Source organism: Alosa sapidissima, chromosome 11, assembly GCF_018492685.1.
Source record: "Alosa sapidissima isolate fAloSap1 chromosome 11, fAloSap1.pri, whole genome shotgun sequence".
NCBI classification, from domain to species: domain Eukaryota; kingdom Metazoa; phylum Chordata; class Actinopteri; order Clupeiformes; family Clupeidae; genus Alosa; species Alosa sapidissima.
This window is the reverse complement of record NC_055967.1, coordinates 21,171,336-21,192,782: the sequence shown is the minus strand read 5'-3', so window position 1 is coordinate 21,192,782 and position 21,447 is coordinate 21,171,336. Positions and strand designations below refer to the sequence as shown.

Here is a 21,447-nt window from a genome sequence, read left to right as displayed (position 1 = left end):
ATATATCAGATACTTTAAGACTTTTACTTAAGTCATATTCTAAAAGGCAACTTTCACTTCTACCAAAGTCTTTTTCTAGTACTTTTACTCAAGTATTGCTTTCTAGTACTTTATACAACACTGCATGCTCCTACCCACGACAACAACATTACATAGAGCAATACCAGGCATTCTGGGCATGCATCTGCAATTTCAGAGGCTCAGTTATTGTGGTATCACATTCAGTATGAAGACATTATTCTAAGCTAAAAGAACTACATGATTGACATGAAATTGATCGACATGCTATAAGTTAAAGGTTACTGTGTGTAATACACACAATAAAGATATTATCAAAAAACGTATTTATGATCACCTGATTGTAAATGATTTTGTCAGTAAGAGTTCACAAATTATTACAGTATTGGCTGTGTTGTAAATATTTAATGACATTTCAGTTATGAATGAAAAGATTTTAAATGAATGTTATTACACAAACACTGAATAGATTAAAGATGCTGCCCTTAAATGAGTATGATATATATATATATGTATATATCACTGCCAAAGTAGAGAGAGCATATAATGTGTATTCATAATAATCACACAGCCCCATCCTGAAAACAGTGATGTTATCTTTAATTCGGTCCTTGAAATGCAGGGACCAAGTAATTCATTTCTAGGACTTTGAATCATGTTTGCTTATGACAGCTGTTATTAGAGGCGTATGCTGGGTGCAATACAGCTATAGAAATGTTTTACATTGACATGAGTAATTTCAAGACAATTTGTGTGTGGTTGATCATGTAGGCCTTCACCAGTAGCTCATGATTAATTGGTGACTTGTTTTCTGTGACACTTTGTACTGTAGTGTCGTACTGATCTCACAGTGAGTATGTGCTATTAAAATGTCTTCATGTGCACTCTGGAATACCGTCTGCATCTAGGACTGGCACTGTCATTACTATTGGTCTTGCTCTTGCAGTTGTGTTTTCTTTGCAGCAAGCTTCTGGAAGAACTGCACTCTGTCCTTCTTCAGGTCCCGCCCCTCACTCTGCTGCATGTCCAGGTTCAGGTACTTGTTGCAGGCATCATAGATAGGCCAGTGCACCAGGCCAGGCCCATTTGGAGAGCTGGAGGATCACAGACACACCTCTATCACCATGGGCACTACTGAACAGAGCAGTCTTAGGCAACAATCAGACAGGGCGCGTTTTTTTGCAGTGAGGCGCGCCTTTTTTATGTTCGTATTGGGAGTAAGCATTTTGTGCGCTGCTTACGCGCCCAGAGCGCCTCACGTCTTGAGCGCCTGCTGCGCCTTGCGTTTTTATGGAGGCGAATTGAAAAAAGTTAAACTCCAAGCGGAAAAGCGCCTATGTTTTTATAAAAACATAATGCATCTTGCGTTTTATAAGCGCCAAAGCGTGTCCTGTCTGATCAGGAGACTCTTAAATCCTCATGATGTTCCGGCGCCGACAAGAGTGGCAGCATGTCGAGGTAGCTCCGTGTATTTGTGTTTTTTTCTACGTCTTTTGTTTACTTTTTTACTTCGCAACTTTTTGGATTACACACTTTGAGGAGTGTTTTTATTCTATCCTATGGATACGGACATATTGCAATGCTCCAGCGGCAGCAAACTTGTGTACACAAGGAATCAGCTGATCGCACTACGACAGAATGCTGGCTGTGTTCGCAACAACATCCCAGAGGAACTGTGGTGCTTTCGGGGTTGTAGAGCGGGAGTTAAAGTGAAGACGAGGCGTCGGGAGAAGAAGTGGAGATACAAGCCCTCAGTTCCATCGATTGTGATGGGAAACGTTAACTCACTGGCTAACAAGACTGACAAATTGGCTGCCCTGGTAAGAAACCAGAAGTTGTACAGGGAATGTAGTTTGTTATGCTTTACGGAGACGTGGTTAACAAGCCATATCCCCACTTCTAACGTTGAGCTGCCCGGCTTCAGTGTAGCTTGTTTGGACAGAGACTGTAAACTTTCTGGCAAAAAGAAGGGAGGTGGACTGGTGCTGTACATAAACAATAGATGGTGCAACCCCGGACATGTTACAGTGAAGGAAACTGTATGTAACTGGATGTGGAGTTGTTAGCGGTTAGTCTCCATCCATACTACATGCCGAGGGAGTTCTCGCACGCCATTGTTGTCTGTTTACGTTCCACCGCGAGCTCTCCCGGATACAGCGTGTGATGTCATCCACTCCACAATTGCAAGGCTTCAAACCCAACACACTGATGCCTTTTTTGTGATCTCTGGTGACTTCAATCACATAACACTGGATTCCACACTCACAAATTTCTACCAGTTTGTTGACTGCCCTACAAGGAAAAACAAGATAATAGACCTCATGTATGCAAACGTGAGGGATGCATACAGCGCAAACCCCCTTCCCCCACTGGGGAAGTCAGACCACAATCTCATTCATCTCCAGCCAATGTACAAGCCCAAAGTACAGAGGCTACCGGTTGCCACACGCACCTTCAGAAAGTGGACACCTGAAGCGGATGAGGCTCTGAGAGACTGCTTCGAGTGCACTGAATGTGTGTTACACATTGCACAACTGACTACCTGAACTTCTGTATGGACATTGTTGTTCCCAATCAGAACTGTACGCTGCTTTCCTAACAACAAGCCTTGGATAACCAGCAATGTCAAGACCCTTCTCAATAGGAAAAAGATGGCGTTCAGAGAGGGGGACATGGCAGAGCTGAGGCGTGTGCAAGGGAAACTCAAAGTCAAGCTGAAAGAGGCTAAGGAGGACTACAGAAGGAAGGTGGAATAGAAGTTGCAGGAAAACAACATGAAGGAGGCATGGGACGGCATGAAGACTATCACTTGCCTGAAGAATAGCAGCAGCTCTGTTGAGGGGGACCTGGACAGGGTGAACCAGCTGAACCACTTCTACAACAGGTTTGACTGCTCCAGCTCCAATGGCAGTGGTCTGTCCACCACCCCCTGCTGACTCAGACACTGCTCTTGTTTGCATGCCTGCACTACCCCCACCTCCCAGTCTCCAGCTCTGCATCCCGGTGACACCCAACGACCTAAGCCACCATCACCTCACGCCCTGCCCCCACCTGACGCCTCCTTGCCTGTGCTTGTTGAGGTGTCACCGACTATGCCAGCCTTGACAGGGACATCAAGGAGGTGGTCAGCCCCCACCCCCACACTCCCTCTATACCAGTGCAACACTCACCTCCACCATCACAGGCTGTTGTACCCCCACCATCACTGGATATTGCACCCCTCCCCCACATGGCGATCACGAACAATGAGGTGACAACGACTTCAGTCAACAGCCATCAGACACACAGATCCCAGATGCACCCCCCCCATCATCACAGCAGATCAAGTAAGAGTTCAACTAAAGAAACTTCGCCCCAAGAAGGCAGCCGGGCCTGACAGACTGTGTCCAAGGCTACTCAAGGCCTGTACTGCTGAACTAGGGGAGCCACTGAAGCACATCTTGAGTCTACGTCTCGGACAAGTTCCAACACTGTGGAAGACATCATGTCTCACCCCCGTCCCTAAGAAGCCACACCCTAGTGAGCTTAATGACGACAGGCCTGTCGCTCTAACATCACGTGATGAAGACAATGGAGCAACTGGTCTTAGGTATGCTCAGACCCCAGGTACGCCATGCACTAGACCCGTTACAGTTTGCATACCAGGAGAAAGTGGACGATGTCATCACTTATCTTCTACACAGGACACATTCTCACCTAGACAAGGGGAAAAGTGCTGTGAGAATCATGTTCTTTGATTTCTCAAGTGCTTTTAACACTATCCAACCCTTCAGACTGGGAGACAAGCTCTTGCAGATGGGTGTGGACGCTCACCTGGTAACCTGAATTACAGATTACCTGACCGAGCGACCACAGTTCCGTCAGACTGAAGAACTGTCTCTCTGACACTGTGATCAGTAGCACCGGAGTGCCACAGGGAACTGTGCTCTCTCCAGTCCTGTTCACCCTGTACACATCTCACAACACCGAGTCAAGCCACATGCAGAAGTTTTCTGACGATACTGCAATTGTGGGGTGTATCAGGGACGAGCAGGAGGAGTACAGAAGCCTGGTGGAGGACTTTGTGCAATGGTGCAAACTCAATCACCTTCAAATCAACACTTCAAAGATCAAGGAGATGGTGGTGGATTTCCGCAAGTCTAAGCCCGCTCTGCTACCAGTCTCCATTGATGTGGTCAATGTGGAAGTGGAAAGCACGTACAAGTATCTGGGTCTCCACCTGGACAATAAACTGGACTGGTCAGCCAACACTGACGCACTCTACAAGAAAGGGCAGAGCAGGCTGTACTTCCTGAGGAGGCTGCGGTCCTTCAATGTGTGCAGCAAGCTCCTCAGGATGTTCTACCAGTCTGTTGTTGCCAGCGTCCTCTTCTATGCAGTGGTATGCTGGGGAGGAAGCACAAAGAAGAAGGATGCTGGGCGACTTGACAGGCTGGTAAGGAAAGCTGGCTCTGTAGTGGGAGCTGAACTGGAGTGCATCACTTCAATATCTGACAAAAGGACCCTGAACAAACTGATCAACTTGGACAATGAGTGTCATCCACTCCACAGCACTATTGTAAAGTAGAAGAGCCTGATCAGCTGGAGACTTCGCTCACTGCCTTGCACAACAGACAGACTAAGGAAGTCATTTGTCCCCAGGGCCATTGAACTGTTCAGTGCTTCACTTAAGGGAAGAGGAGAGATAGACTTCTCCGCATAGTCTGTCTGCCTCTCCACCCTCTCCATGTTTGGGTACTGTCTGTCCACTAGCCACTTTTTACCACTGTCTTACTGCCTCACTGTTTGCGTGCTAAATTAGCACATATGCATAACCCCTCCCTCCATGCCACAGCCGGATTGTGGCCACACTTATACCTTTTCTTAATATAGTTTTATATAGTTTTTTTCTATAGTTTACCTTGCCTACTCTCTGATATGTCCATATTTATTTTATGCTGGTCTCTAGACTTTATTCTTGCACTGTTGCACTGTTGGACTTACTCATTTGCACCATCACCATGACACTCACTCACACAGGGCACCTTACCGTACCTTACTATGCACAGAGAATCACAGGCTCAGTCCCTGCATCAGTCATTGCAAGTGCCTCTAGATTAATCACCCACTATGTGGATACTGTTTTTAGAATTGATTTAGATTAAGTGTTATTTTGTATAATATGTATTTTAGTATATTTAGTATATTCTTTATCTTCTACTGTCCTTATTGCTTAGTTGTGTTTTTAATATGATATACTTTTAATTACTTTTTCTGCTGTTAGTGAATGTGTGTGTGATGTCTGTATGCTACTGAGACCTTGAATTTCCCCTTGGGGATCAATAACGTATCTATCTATCTATCTATCTATGTATGTATATATGTATGTATGTATGTATGTAAGCCCAGTAGACTGCCCTGAATCTTGAATAATTACAAAGGTGTCTTCATGGGCATGAAGTAGCAATGATACTGCAAAGATGAGACCACCCCTATCCCTATTGGGGGCCAGAATATCACTGCAATTACACACAAGATATGTATTCTTAATATCACAATCTTAATATCATTGTGCTATGACACAGATATATAAAACTTTAAATGATTGACTATGGCGTATATAAAAGGATGAATAACTTGAAATGAGATAGGATTCCACAAACAACCACTCACCCTGTGCGCATGAAGTTAGCCCAGTAAGCCATCATAGTTTTGCACAGCCTGTTTTCCTCCTCTGTGATCTTTCCTGGAACATCAGAACAAACACAACAAACCGAATAAAATAATTGTGACCGAGAACACACAAATGCACACAAACACACACACACACACATAAACACACACACACACCACACACAGAGAAGTACACAAAAGCAAACATGTACATGCACACACTCATTTACATACACAAAAGTTGCAAGAGTAGGGGATGGAGAAGGAGATGGAGACAAATTGACAAGCATGATTTATTTTTTGCGGAGAGAATGTGCAGAACTGAGCGGCAGTCATATTTTGTACCACTAGAGGTACATCTAGTTTTAGCAATATTGCTTAGATGGTAAAATGCTGTCTTAGTGATCGCCTTGATGTGAGTCTGCTTGGAATGTTAGATGAGAGTAAAAAATGACTCCAATACTTTTGATAACACAACTAATAACTCTGTGTTGTTTTCACAACTAATAACTCTGTATTGTTTTCATTTAACAATAGAATGTTACTACTCATCAATTGTTTGTTTTGTTTTTGATATAAAGGCCTCGACATTTAAGTTTAGAAAGGTAATTTGGTTGCACAGGAACATACAGCTGTATATCATCAGCATAATGAAATTTTACATCATACTTGCTAATTATGTCACCAAGAGGGAAGGTCATAGAAAGAAAAAAGTATAGGGCCAAGCATAGATATTAGAAAGCTAGATACTGCATTGACTGTCGAGTTCTATTAGGTGGCATCGTAAACACGGCCGCCATATTGGTGGGGGCAACACCTTTATTGTCTATGGGCAACATTTGCAGCCAATCACAGACACCTGTCTGATTTCCAGTCAGAGTCACATGCTCCTCCATTGGCCTCCAGTGATTGCTGACCCCACCAAGATGGCGTCGCTATTTACGTACGTTCTGGAGCCCAATGCGGTATCTAGCTTTCTAATATCTATGGGGCCGAGGACTGATCCCTGCGTAGCATGGGCATATGTAGCAGGAGTAGTGTTGAGAGCACAGCTGAGTCTGTCTGTATTCCCCCCATGTCCCCCCTACCTCGTTAGCAGATATTAGCACCTGTTTCCTATAGAAGGGCAGGTAACCTTTACCATGGAGACGTCCGCCTTGTTTGTGAGGGCCAAACTTTGTGCCTGCCTGCTACCTTCTCTGACATCCCTGGGCGTCGGTAGTTTGGAGGCTACCTTTAGTCTTGGTATGTCCTCTTCCTTGTTTCAAGGACTGTTTCAAGGGATTGCGATATGTAGAGATTTACTGGTTTCATATTTATATTTATATTTCAGCTGGTCACAGCAGCAGATGTGTTCAAAACAAACACCCCACTTGAAAACACTGGTTTCTGTGTAGCTGCCAAGCCATTAGCAGGTATGTTTTCAGTCTATAAAAACGTCCTTTAATCAGCTAACACAACCTGCTCAAACAGTTTGTTATCTGCAGCATACAGGAATGCTGCTCTTCCTGGTTTCCATGCTCCAGAACAACTAATTTGATGGACGGTGTTGCTGTTTTGCTCCACTTCGCTCACGGTTGCGACTTGTGCTTGACTGACTCTCCTGCTTCTGTGGTGGCTGGTTGGCTACTGGTTTGGGGTTGCAGTGTAGGTCCTGTTTCTGGTTTTCTGTCTGTAACTTGTTTGTTATCCTCCTTGTGTTTTTTTGTTTTGTTTTGTGTTGTTTGTAGTGCATTTGCATGTGGTCTTTAGGATATAGTTCCTACTTGTTTGGTGCACTGTGCTAATTGTGTTGTGCTCTTATGCTCACCCTCTCCTTTTTTGTTTGTAGTGCATTTGCATTAGCCGTCATCCATCAGTAAGCCCCAGTAAGTACAACTTTGTTTGTGCATTGTGTTTGTGTGGCCTAGTGGCCTTCTATGTCACCAGTATTTAGTATCTGTACAGTATGTCCTACTGTCCCATGTCTGTCTAAAATCTAATATTTTGTATTTACTTACGCAATGTCTTTGCCCTATTACTCATTCCATGACCTGTGTGATCTTGGTGGTTAAGAGGGAAAAGCTTATGCGGGACATTTCCCATGGGCAACCATAGGGGGAATAATCAGATACTTCAATCAAAGCCTCTCACACAGTACTGTCACACATACTAGGTTTTGAAGTAGTGGTTTAATGATGGCAGTTTTAAAAGTTGATGGCACAGAGCCCAAAGCAAGAAGAAGAACACAACTAAGTAAGACCTAATTCTTTAAAAAGACTAAATGGTATTGGATCTAATAGACATGTTGTGGAGAAGCAATTACAAATGATGCCTCAGGGGAAATCATTTCAAACTGTGAAAAGTTGCGAGTGGAATGAGCCACTGTGCATGCATCCTTCAATGTATAAGCCGTCACTCGTCAGGACCAATGAGGGAACTGGGAGTGGTCGAAGGAAAGCGTGAAGCTTCCGCGCGCTGTTGGAAATTACAACGCTGTTGGAACCCCTGTTAACCTAATAAATCTGAATCCGCTAAATATGGAAAGTTTCAGTTCAATGTAAAAACAATATCCATAGTAGGTTGGTAAACCCACAATATAGACTGTTTCTTATGACACGCATTACTTCTAGGAATAATGTTACGTAGGTCTAGACATCTTTGGTCTAACTCCTCCTCGGCCGTTTAATTCGTGCGGTTCCTAAAAAGCACAACATGTACTGGTTCTGGAGGAGGACAGAGGCTACAGTGCTGACTCGGACTGCTAAACTCATTAGCGCGCTAGCAGTCTACTACACCCTGAGCTACAGAGGGTTCAGGTTGAGCCAAGGTTTCGCCGTCTTGTCTATTCCATCGCTGACAAACTGCCCATTGCTATATCACCCTATAGCCTACAATAGTCAGTTCTGCTGTAGCTTACCACTCCAGCTGATTAGCTTCTATGGCGGCGATAACTTATCCCAGTCATACTTGTGGCAACACCGTTACCTTAGACTACGACTATGGTCATTAAGTACTCAGAAAGGCTATGCGGATCAGAGCATAACAATTTATTTGTCAGGTATAAGTTGCTCATCCAATACATTTTAGAAAGTACATCTAAATGAATAATGTGAAAGTTACGAAAACAGGTTAAAGGAACATTAGGAAACCATACGAAACAATCAGAGAACTAGATGTACCGCATAGCGGTACAAAATATGACCGCCGCTCAGTCCTGTACATCCGTTCCGCGAAAATAAATCACACTTCAATTTGTCTCCATATTTTACTCCATCCCCCACTCTTGAAACTTTTGTGTATGCTTGTTTGGCATGCCTGAGTGTGTGTGTGCGGCTGCACAGAAAGTAGCCTACTGGTGCTGAAAAGGTGAATAGATTGTAGAATAGCCAAAGAAGATGTAGCATTGTTATAAAACCTAAAATCTCTAAACAATCACAAGTAGGGCAGTTCATCACAGTTCATCCATTGCAACTGGATTGATGAAAGGTCACTTACACCTGTAGGCTACATTGTATTTGGGAAAAGCAAAAGGTATCAGCATAATGTTATTTATTTATTTATTTATTTTTTATGTATTTATAAACAAAAACATCTCTGTCAGTTCCATGCCGTTTTCAACAGCTATCAAAAACAAAGGTCATTTTTGGATGGATGGATTTTTTGTGAATGTTTCTTCTTCTACATAAGATTTTAGTCATCTTTAGTTCATGTAATACTTTATTGTCAATGCACAAATTAAGTAACAGTAGTCTGAAACGTTATTGTTAATGCACAAATTAAGTAACAGTAGTCTGAAACGAAATGCTGTTTTACATCTAACCAGTGGTGCAAATAACTGACATGTCCAAATGGGCCTTGATGAAATGCGTCGCTAGACTGTTCATACACATTTTAACGGGCCAAAGTTGAAGAGCTTTTGTCCGTTATTGTTCGTGCAAATATAGGCTGATTCATGTTCCCTTGCATTGTGTAACTGAGGTCCATGGCTAGTCTGGCTTTCATCAGACCAAGCTCAATCTTTTAAGAAATCAAAAAATAAATAGTGGGTTCACCCAGCCTAGTCCATAGGCACCCGATATTGTTTAATTTTCCGATTGAGATATACACGCTCTGGCTATTCTAAATGCAAAAATGCATCAGGGAGTTATGACAAAACGGTAGCTAACAAACTAGATCCTAATAGAAAGCTGTTAGCTTCCCTAAGCTACAGGTAGGATTATAAGGTAGGCCTATTTACAACATAAATTGTCAATAGGCTATGCTGGTGACACAAATAAAATCTCCTTTGGAAACCAATGGCTCACGCCTTACAGTATCAAGCGGATTTAAACTGCCATTTCGTGGCGAAAAGTTGTAATAACATTCACGCAGCTCCATGAGTCAAGGAAAGCGCGAATGAAGTAGCCACTTCTAAATGGGACCCACTACACAGTAGCTTAAGGTGTGTTGCTAAAGCAGCCATAATGAAATGAAGGTGTCATTGTTTGGATACTTCACACACACGTGCTTTTTAATTTCACAGACTACAACTACCAAGCTGGAATCAAAGCACATCGATTCCCCTCTCACACGCTGCACGCACTTAAAACAAAATAAACAGGCGTCTCAGTCTCACGCATGTATAGGCAAAACTGTATCAGACCGGTGTAACGTTGGTAAATATTCCATTGCACAGAATGATTTTGTAGCACGTGCAATAAATGACAGTCGAAAGATACAAACAGTGCTGCTATCAATTTGCTTGGTATAACCGCATTTATAGTTTTCTACAAATGCAATCAATCAAATGGGCCTCCATCACTCAACCAACGCTAATGGTAACATTACCTAGGTCCTTATTGATATTACAAGATTAACATGCCCACCAAGTTTCGTGTACCCCGGTCTTTCAGTGTCCCGGGAATCATTGACGGAAATTTGGGCATGCGAAAAAGAAAAAAAAGAAAAAATAAAAAAAAAAATAATAAAAAATCTGACTAAACCTATATGACCGCCGCTTCGCTGCGCGGCGGTCATAATGAACATACCAGCTCAGAGGATGATGGCTACACACCAAGGTGGTGCAGGAGATTCTGACTACAGAATGGCTCCCAAAACAATGTGTTAACTTCCCTTAAATAGGCTACCCAGTTTGTGATTGGTTACATTGATATGGATCAAATGATTCATAGCTGTCAACATTGAGCTTTGAAAATAAGGGAGATTTCCCGGATTTCTCACGCAGAATACGGGAAAATGTCAACATTCGTCCCCCAACGTTGGAAGGGTTGCAGTTTTAGTCCGTTTCGCAATTGCAAGGTTGTGCATTGGTCAGCTAAACAATACAACAAAGTAGCCTACTTTATTTACGCCTAACAACAGCCTATATTAATTTGGTCAACTTTATACAGCCCTAACAAGGCTAAAGTTCTGTAATCGATGCCCTTGTGCGCTGCCATTCTCTCTCCTGCGCAAACAAAATGTGTGCTTCTTCTTCATAAAGTTGAACAAATGCATTTGGTTATTTTAAAGAAAAATATAAATAGCCTGTCATGCAGTTTATGGGCTACAGTGCAGAGTTAGGAAGTTATGGTAGGCCAACTTGTAGTGGATATACAAACAGGGGGAATTCTTTCTCTACTCGTAGCTGACTCTGAGTAGCCTGGTAGGCCGATACACACAGTGCGTGCAGCCGTACACTATGCAGGTGCCACTGAATGGTGCTCTCACAACAACCACGCCGTCATCTTAAATAGTCTCACTGTCGCCTTCAAGCAAGCAAAACAATGCTTTGAAAACATCTGTTTCGCTGGAAGGGCAAGGGGGTAGCAACAGGACAACAGTACAAAGACTGACAAGTCCGATGGTAGAGCTAATGTTATGAGATTGTTAAAATACGGGATATTTTACGGGAAAATATTAAAATGGGAAGACAGCGGGAAAAAGGTAAAAATATGTGAGAAACCCGGAAAAAACGGGAGGGTTGACAGCTATGCATGATTGGAGGTCAGCTGATTTGATCACATGAGGAGTACTTTGATGAGACTTGAGACCATTGTTGTAGTGAGAGTGAATCAATTAAGACATGACAAGGTGTACATTTCATTACATTTCCTGTCCCTATGGTTAACTGCTCCTGTGGACATGTGACAGTAGGCCCACAATAGGCCCACACTTAGTAGTTGATCAAGAGTCCATATATGATTGAGAGGATTATCATCAGTAAATGTGGCAAGCAGCCTAAGCCTAAGGTGCTGGCAGTGCAAGCACCAGACAGATACATGCAGACAGTGAGAAACCTCCCCTCTCCCCACTCACTGTAGTACTTACAAATGACCTGCGGGGAGTTGCAGTGCCCTCCCCCCCCCCCCCCCCCCCCCAACACACACAGCAGATCCTTCTTCCTCTCGCCAAAGTTTTACCCCTCCACTAATTAACTTGCACCATACACACACACACACACACACACACACACACACACACACACAAAATGTGGAAACAAACTTAGAGTAGAAAGGAGAGCTTTTCAAAAGACCTGGCCGTTCTGCCAAATACTCTGGGTGACGGTTGTACAATGTTGAAAGGCTGCCAAACCTCAGTGTAGAATGTTGAAATATGGAACATCCCTGTTTACTTTACAGACTTTTACAAAAACAGCTGAAGTGCCCTACTTTGTTGTGCTGCAATAATGTTCAAAAATAAAGATCCTATTGTGTGTGTGTGTGTGTGTGTGGATGTATTAGTACACACACCTGTGACTTTGATGTGTCCATCCCAGAAGCAGGCGCCAAAGATAAACATGAGCTCGTCTGAGTGGTCGGCCCTCACAAAGCTGGGTCTGGTGTACTCGTAGGCCTCTGGCCGGTGCTGAAACTCATACATGTACACTGATGCCCCCACATCTGTTAGAGAGAGAGAGAGAGAAACCGAGAATTTGGGAGGGATTTTGGATGACCGATAAGGGGTAAACTACGGAAAGCGGTGATGGGATTTCTTGCAAATATTTATCATACCTAGGTAATATCTAGCCTCCTTAATAGCTGGAACCACCATCCAGTAGTCCCCCACTATTTCAGTGAACTGATCACGCATTTCCTGTGGTGTGTGTGCATCCTTAAAGTATTCATCCACAACTAGCTCCTTGGTCTCCACGGGCTGAAAACAAAACAGCATCAACAACACATGAACTTCATTCATGAGTTTATTTTGACAAGTGTTAACGCCTCCATATGATGGTAGATGCAGTCTGAATATTTTTAATTCATTAGAGTTTTCTTATTTGTAAGTTCGGTAACACTTTATAATAACTACACACAATTCATCATTTATTAAGCCTTTGTTACGTATTAGTTAATGGTTTGTTCATCATTAGTAATTTCTAATTCATCATCAGTAAAGCATTTGTTCACACAGTTATAAATAGTTTGTTCATAGTAAATAAGCCTATATCTTAAATGTGTTTATACATTATTGTTAATACTTAATAAATGATGCAATGTTTTTGATTAAGTAATATTTCCATTATTTAACAGTTGTTACATACACATGCACTAATGATTAGTTAGGATGAAGATACATATTTTATAAACCACTTCCTAATACTATAATTAATAATTAACTCCTGAGTTACAAGTGGTTAGTTAATGATATTTTGTGAGCTCATCTAAAGTGAGGACATTTTATGCCTTGCAACACATTTACAAATGAGTTATAAAGTTTACATTTGCATTTATTCATTTAGCCAACACTTTCACCCAAAGCGACTTACACATGTCAATGAAATTAAAGGGCAAGGCCACATTGGTGGACGCTGGGGTTTGAACCCCCAACTTTATGGGTTACTGCATGTTAACCCGGCTCCCTATCCAATACACTACCTCTGCCCAGTGGTATTACAACAGTCAATTCAAAAATATAATATAGATATGCCTGTTTACTATGAACAAACCATTTTTAACTGTGTGTAAACATGATTTACAGATAAGAATTAATGTAGGAACAATGCTTTACAAATGAAGAATACAACATTTAATAATAGTTTACAGATCATTTGAAAATGTGTTGCAAGGCATTGAAAGTCCTCACTTTAGATAAGCTTACAAAATATCATTAACTAACCACTTGTAATCCCTAAGTTAATCATGAATTATAGTATTAGGAAGTGGTTTATAAAATATGTATCCTCACCCTAACTAATCATTAGTGCATGTGTATATTGCATAATTTATTAAGTATTAACAATAATTCATAAACATATTTTAGATATAGGCTTATTTACTATGAACAAACCATTTATAACTGTGTGCACAAATACTTTATTTATGAGAATTAACATAGGAACAATGCTTTACAAATGATGAACAAAACATTTTGTAATAGTTTGCAACTGGATTATAATAAGAAAATGATTTCATTACTTGGTTGTTTCATTACTTATTAAGTATAAATCATGTACTTACAAACATGTTTTTGGATAGGCTTATTTACTATGAACAAACCATTTATAATTGTGTGAACAAATGCTTTACTGATGATAAATTATGTATGAACATAAAAAAAATTACTAATGATGAACAAACCATTAACTAATAAGTAACAAAGGCTTAATAAATGATTAATTGTGTGTAGTTATTATAAAGTGTTACCGTAAGTTCTTATCATTAATTGGTTGTAGATTTCTTTCTGACCAGGAGAGGGAGGCATTTCACATGTGTCCAAAGGTGAGGTTTGTGGAGTTTGAGAGAAAAACAAGAACAACAAGAACAGTACTATGAAGACAGGAAAGACGAAATATCCAGGGGTACATTTTGGGACAGAGAACGATAACGGCATCCTAGTTTTTTAAGGAACACCCTTACAGAAAATTTAGGTTTCTGGCGAAGTTGTGTCATATTTTCACATGCAATAGGTTTCTGGCAAACAGTTGAGGTTAACTTTTGGTAATGTTGCAGCAAATTTGCAGCAATGTCATTATGCACCAGAAGTTCACTGGAAGTTTGCCATTATTGGCTAAGTATGATGGCAAATCACCGGCGAACACATTTGCCACTAGTGGCAAACTTCTCATTGTTGCCAGAACTTTGCTGGAAGTTTGCCTCTAGCGGCCAACACTGGCAAACTTCTAGCGATATTTTCTAGTGAACTCATTTGTTTCCCACAAATCACCCACACGTTTGCTGCAAATCTGCCGCAAACATTTAATTTTTGTAAGGGCATGCAGGCAGTAAAAAGACCGCTCTAGAAAAGAGAGGACAAATGTTTTGGTTTCACCTGAGCTTTAGTAGTGACCCTAGTGAAGTTCTGCAGAGGACGTCAATAGGAGAGATATTTAAGAGAAAGTGAAGGAAGAGAGTTTGGTAGATGCAGTCCAGGGCTTCTCAAAGACAGTAAAGCGCAGCAGGCATACACTACAGCTTGATGCCCGGATGAAGTGAAGCAGAAAGTAGACAACTCAGATCCAGACCCACGCACAAATCAAATGTAGTCAGCGTGAGGGCATAGTGCTCATGCTTAACATGGTGAGACTCACCATGGTAGGCGGCAGATGGATTGCTAATTCTTTCATCACGGTTGCTCTGTCCATACCTTTCTCCCATCCATATGCTACAACACCCTGTTTGGGATATACAGATCTCATTTGAAAAGTACTCACAAGAGGGATCATACATGTTATGGCCTCCTTACACCAAACAACTTTGACACGATATGGGAAAGATTCTTGAAAGATTGTCTTTTGAGTAAAGCCTGAATGTGGGGCATTAATTAAAAGACTACAATCTTTCAAGAATCTTTCCCAAATCTTGTCAAAGTTGTTTGGTGTAAGGTGGCCATTAGATGCACTGGGATGAGGGCAATATGACAGAAAGGTCCTTACAAATGGCAGCAGCCATCCAAACTCATGGTTGGTCACACCGACAATTACTGGAACTTTATGAAAGTCTTTCTCCTTTAAAATGTCCTCTGGCAATGCGGTCAAAAACTCGCCATCAACAGTTGCACCCCGGAATATTCTAGTCTTCACAGAGAAAATATGAAAATAATTAATAATACAAGATAAATACATATAATATCAAATAAATAACTCTTGTCACCTCTTATATGGGCTTAACTGATTCAATTTTATGTTGTTTATCACTTCTTTATGTCAGATGGAGCTTACTGTAAGGGTGGCATTGATGAGTTCCTCTACAGACTTATCCCTAATGCATTGCACAAGGAGTTCAGTTGAGTTGGAGGTGCATCCTGTTGCAGTTGCCACCATCTTCAAGTAACACATTACATCATCAGCTGCTGCATTCCAAGTGAAGGCATGCAACATGTAACAATTGTTATGCAAGGGATAACGGCCGCCGAGGTGTCCTGTCCACGGAATTAATGGACAAGGGCGAGAGGCAAATAACTCCCCGATGCGCAGGACACTTTGAAGGCCGTTATCCCGCTTATCACCCGGTTGCCACTAAAGGCAATAGTCATGCCTTTTTAGCATGCAAAGGAAACAAGCAGTTCGGTTTAAAAAGAAGTTGACTTGTTCAGTTTTTTGGTCAACCTTTTTTAGCCCTATAACAGCGATAGCATGGACAGTTAGCTTGTTTACAGTTGATTCCATTGTTGCGAAGCCTGCTTCCAGGCTCAACCATTGTCCTATATGGTTATTATAATAACTATTCATAAGCATTGATATTGAACGGTGATTAAACTTTTTTTTACCAGATCTATTTCATAGGTGTCCCGGTATTCAGAATTAATAGCCACCCCACCAGCCAATCAGAAAAGAGTATTTATTCTCTCCGGGTGATACATTGTTATTGTAACCAGTTTATATGGGCATACAGTAGGAATGGAATGAGCTGATGAGTTCTGAATGCAACAATGTAAATTCTGCCATTCTGCTTGATTGACATCCATGTCTTCCCTTAAGCATGTGCCATACAAAACACACGATGATAGAAAAAGTAGCCTACATAACATGAAAAAACAAAACAACATAACAACAACATCCCTGACACATTGCTTTGATAGCCAGTAGTCTCCACTCAATTCTCACCTCAGCAAAAACCATTGGGGTCTTGGTAGAGTAAGTCTCCAGTGTTGATGCTCCACTCTGAAAGATCGCTCTATGGAACAATCCTTTTGCCAGGGGAGACAGGAGCTGTTAGAGAGAGAAGGAAACACATTGTGCACCAGAGTCTCTTATGAATGTGAGAAAGTGGTTTATTTTCTTGCTCTTCCTCTCTTATTGATCAAAGACCTCCATGTTTAGTGATGCGTTATGCAGTGTTCATGGCTTTGTGAGGTACAATGATAGGTGTAGTGAGCATGGGTTAAGACATTTGTAAACAGTGTATTTCACCAAGAACCAAGTTGTCTCACACAAGATATCAGCAGAACAAATCCCTGCCATCGCATCTACATTTATGCTTGAGTATTCTAAACATTGCTGGGTGATGCCCAAAAAAACCCTGCTCTGTGTGTGTTGTACACTTGTAAAAGGTGGTTTTACTTACTAGTATAGATGCACTGATCCCTCCAGCTGACTGTCCAGCGATGGTGACAGAGTTGGGGTCTCCTCCAAAGCTCTCGATGTTCTCCTGCACCCACTGGAGAGCAGCTATCTGGTCAAGGAAGCCCCAGTTTCCCTGAGCATTCGTGTCTCCAGTGCTTCACAGAAGAGAAACAGGAACTCTATGTAATAATCTCAGTAAATGTGAAAACTGATTTCTTGAGAAATCTCTCGAGTTGAAAATAACGTGGGGACCACACTCTCTTATAAGTATGGCAGTCATTTCACATGTAAAACAAAAGAAAGAATGTCCACACACCTGAGTAGCTCCCAAATGTTTAATTATAAAACAGTGACATTTCAACCTGACAGGGTCTGTTTTCGGCATAATGAAAAAGACCCTGTTTTGCCTGAAGAAGACCCTGTCGGGTATGCAGATATTCTGTTATGTTTTACCTTTGTACATTTTGTCCTGCACCTGGCCTACTGATATGTGGGATGTGCACAAAACCACTCTACCAAAAATCATTTCACTTGTACCTGAAGTAGCCCAAAATCCCAAGGCGATACTGAATGATTACCACGACAACATCTTGATAAGCTGCCAGCACAGAGCCATCAAACTGGGCAGCTCCTCCCAAATACAGAGCACCTCCATGAATCCACACCATGACCTGAGCATCAGAAGACAAAAACAAACAAAACAACACAACAAAGCAAACAAATAATAAAGAGCAAATATTGGCTTTAATTGGCTTTAAAAATGATCTGTTCAATTGGAGGGAGTGCTAAAATGTACTTCATGTACTCTTGAAAGTGCATGCTTAGCTATAAATTAGCATTTGTAGTCTTACTGGCAGCTTTTTTCCAGTGCAGGGATTAGTAGGAGGAGTGTACACGTTGAGGTATAAGCAGTCCTCTGACAGCCCAGGCAGGGCAAACTTGTTTGCCATGACTTTGGCTATGTGGGTGACAAAAGCTATAGGCTGAGGACACCTGTCAGAGAGTGAGAAAGAGAGGAGGAAATAAGGAGAAGTACAGAGCAGGTAGGATTTAAAAAAATGTCCTATATAACTGAAAAAAGAGGTCCTCTCCTTTTCCCCTATGACAAACTTTTGAAAAACTGCCTTGTGCCACACCTGCATGGACTGCAGCCAAACACACCCACCTGTACTCAGTTCCAGGTTTATGGCTGTGTATGGGTTTATGTCTTATGTATGTGTCTGGTGTTGATTTTAACTGTGATTGGGTTAATGGTACACCACCCCCACATTCCCTATAATGGTTTAGCCCAGACCTTATTGGGTAATTGCCCTAGCCTATTTAATGGCAGGCTTATTTCACACAGGGGGAACACACAATAGACTGGAGACAACGGAAGACAGAGGGAAGAGCTGGAGATCCAGGGACTCTGGGAAGTTTAGAGTTTAAAAGTAAATTGAAGTTTATAATGTTAACCTTGCTTGCTGTGAGGCAAGGGGATAAAGTATGGTCCAGAGTTATGCAAGGTCGCCTTGTTTGGACCGGGAGCCTAGAAAGTCTGTGGAATTGTTGCCTAGTTTAATGGCGAGTTCAAATGTTCACTTGAAGATACATACTGAAGATCCCTGGATTTTTATGTCTGGATTCCTGCTGTGCTTCCTCCACTTGACAATAAAATTAATTATATTTTTGTATGGAACTGTCGTCTCCTGCCATCTCCTTCCCTCAACACCACCTTATCCCTAAACGTGGGGTGGTCGCCTCGGTCCCTCACAATAACCCTATGTGGTAACACTTTACTTGACAGTATCGACATAAGAGTGACATGACACTGTCATGAACTCATGACACTGTCATGACACATGAACCCTAATCCTACTCTAACCCTAACTCCAACCTTAACCCTAATCTTAACCCTAACTTGTTATGATAAAAACTGAATGTCACTTAATAACAGAAGTGTTATGTCATAAATGTTTATGACTAATGTCGATACTGTCAAGTAAAGTAACCAACTATGCTTAAATAAAACATAACATATCAGTGACATGGGACTGTTATTGATATGTTATTATGTATAAATAACCGCAAATTTCATCTAAAATATTATCCTTAAATGTGAAAGTGGGAAAGAGAGAGACTGTATATAAAAGGAGGGATTTGCTTACTAGTTGGATGCTGGCTGTTGTAGGGAATAAGCACATTTTACAGTGTCCTGGCTCGTTGAGGTTAACGATAGCCTACCTTAATTGGCAGGGTAAAACGTCTTCCTGTTCCTCTCCTTATTGTGGACTGGGCTGTTATAGGAGTGGCTTTCTAAGACTATGTTTACATCTTGTAAACCTTGGTAAACTTGACAAATAAATATTGAAAAAGCACTGCATTTTTTATTAATCTGTTTGTTGACAGCAGACAGACAGCAAGTAGTGATAGCTTTGAAATTCCAGTGGACGTTGGCTTACACTGTGACGACATCTTGTGAAATGGGCTAATTGGCTGATGTTTGAGCATTGAGCCAGACTCACATGGGCGGCTGCTGGGTGGCGTCTCTCACTCCCTCCCAGGACTCTGCAGGCTGGGGGGCAGACAGACGCAGGGGGCCCAGAGGGGGTCGTGCAAAGGGGATCCCCAAATACTGCTGCACCTGCTTATTGGAGCCTTTCACAGTCATGGAGGCACCCCGAAGAGTCCCATTCCTCACCGACACCACAGGACTGGGATCTGCAGATCACACAGCAAGCACTAGTTCCACTTGGTCAACACTAGTTATTTATCACAGTGTAACATTGCCATGGCCTGAACTATTCAGTCTGTCAGTTTTCATTGTAAGAGGGATTAACATATAGCAACATAAAGGAATCCACAATAGTGTTTTTTTATTGTTCCTTATACCATCAATATCTCAGCTTTTGACCTCAAACACTATGCAACAATAAGCAAATTGACGTTCAACAGCACTATCTATCTCTTTACAATTTTGTCCCATCAGGTGTACCATACACTTTGGGAAGGTAACATCACCAGGGTGAGCTCTGGTGGCCCTGCTCTTTAGCCTGATGAGCCACACCTACATTAAAATGTAGGGTCTGGGCACTCACCGTTCGCAGTGCTCAGTCCAGTTGTCTTTCAAATTCCCTCTGCACGCAATAGGACAGCGGCAGCGCTATGAGTCCCATGCGTTTCCCACCAGCGGAGCTAGTTGGCTAGTTCAAATGTTTGCCAACTTAATAAAAGCTTAACTCGTGTCACACTGTTCGCCAACAGCAACATCCATCTTATTTGTTTTCAAGTAGCAGGGAATTCAAGCCAACCGTTGCAACTCTGCCATCAATCATTATGTTAAGCCCACCTAACGACTCTATACACGATTTCATTGGCCTGATTGAGTTTCGATTTCTGGAGCTCACAAGCCAACGGAGAGTTGCTAGACTAGCCCTGGCTGCCGCTAGGGGCGCGTCTAGATTTCTAGGCTACCTGCTCTTGATCGTGGCTAAACTTATCTCGGTAGCGGTATAAATACATGGGTAGCATTGTCATCCAAAGCATTTGAGTGTATTTCTGCATATAACGACATGGGACTGAATCAGACACAAAAGTGTGTATTGACACCTTCAACAAATTCTCTGTTGGTCAGCCAATATCAGAAAGTTAACAACAGTAGGCTACTTTAAGTCTAGGCAGTAACAATGTCCACATGGAATCTACCCCCAATTAAATAATAAAGGAAGACATTACCACAAGACTGACATGGAATGGCTGCTGACACTAGGCTGTGTAGGCTGTCATTAGCCCTGAGAAAACAAGAGTCTGTTACATACCCGTTAGTGAGAGGGACAGCTGGAAAAGGGTTTGGAGCAAACACAAGCTCATGAGTTTCCCTGTCATGGTGAATGGCGTAATGACATAGGTCTCTGGAGTACAAAAGCATTTGCGACAGTACACTGACAAATACGCTGGCACTGCCTTTGTAACGGACTCCCACTGATTTTGTAACATCATTCAGCAGTAGGCTAAATCTACTGTAGGCTACTTCCAAATTACACCACACATAAGACAGTTGCAAAATTTGGGGCATTTCCTGACACTGACCAAACAAATACATAGAGGCGCCTGAATATCTATTATTCAATAACCAAATGCCATTTATATTCGACGGACATTTGGACTAGTGTAGGCCTACTTCTGACTATCGACTGCGTAGGCAGGCCTACCTACATTTTGGAATGTGATCTTTCAAATAGTTATTTTATTTTATTTAGTGGCAATGGATGGTATGTTTACTGAAGGCACAGGCTTTTGCAAAACAGCATGTTTGTTATACAGGTTATAACAGG

At 41.9% G+C, this 21,447-nt stretch overlaps 1 protein-coding gene across 1 annotated transcript; it reads right to left on the bottom strand.

Annotated features, from left to right (window-relative positions):
• Positions 1-403: 403 nt before the first annotated feature.
• On the bottom strand, positions 404-21,117 carry LOC121723636 (carboxylesterase 5A-like). The gene is made up of 13 exons (XM_042109500.1): positions 20,932-21,117; positions 19,639-19,834; positions 17,986-18,127; positions 17,672-17,805; positions 17,136-17,289; positions 16,676-16,780; positions 15,791-15,892; positions 15,506-15,646; positions 15,161-15,244; positions 12,645-12,786; positions 12,384-12,533; positions 5,671-5,743; positions 404-1,112 (listed from the first exon to the last, which is right to left on the bottom strand). The coding sequence occupies exons 1-13, from the start codon at positions 21,110-21,112 to the stop codon at positions 944-946; spliced, it is 1,773 nt and encodes a 590-aa protein (XP_041965434.1). The 5' UTR covers positions 21,113-21,117; the 3' UTR covers positions 404-943.
• Between the last annotated feature and the right edge of the window lie 330 nt (positions 21,118-21,447).

Bases quoted from the DNA above. Each gene is read 5' to 3' on its own strand.
- LOC121723636 (XM_042109500.1), bottom strand. From the start codon at position 21,112: ATGATGTTACAAAATCAGTGGGAGTCCGTTACAAAGGCAGTGCCAGCG. The intron at 19,835-20,931 runs GTATGTAACAGA...TGTGATCTGCAG, and splicing joins GCTGTCCCTCTCACTAACGG to ATCCCAGTCCTGTGGTGTCG. The intron at 1,113-5,670 runs GTGAGTGGTTGT...GTGATCCTCCAG, and splicing joins GCTAACTTCATGCGCACAGG to CTCTCCAAATGGGCCTGGCC.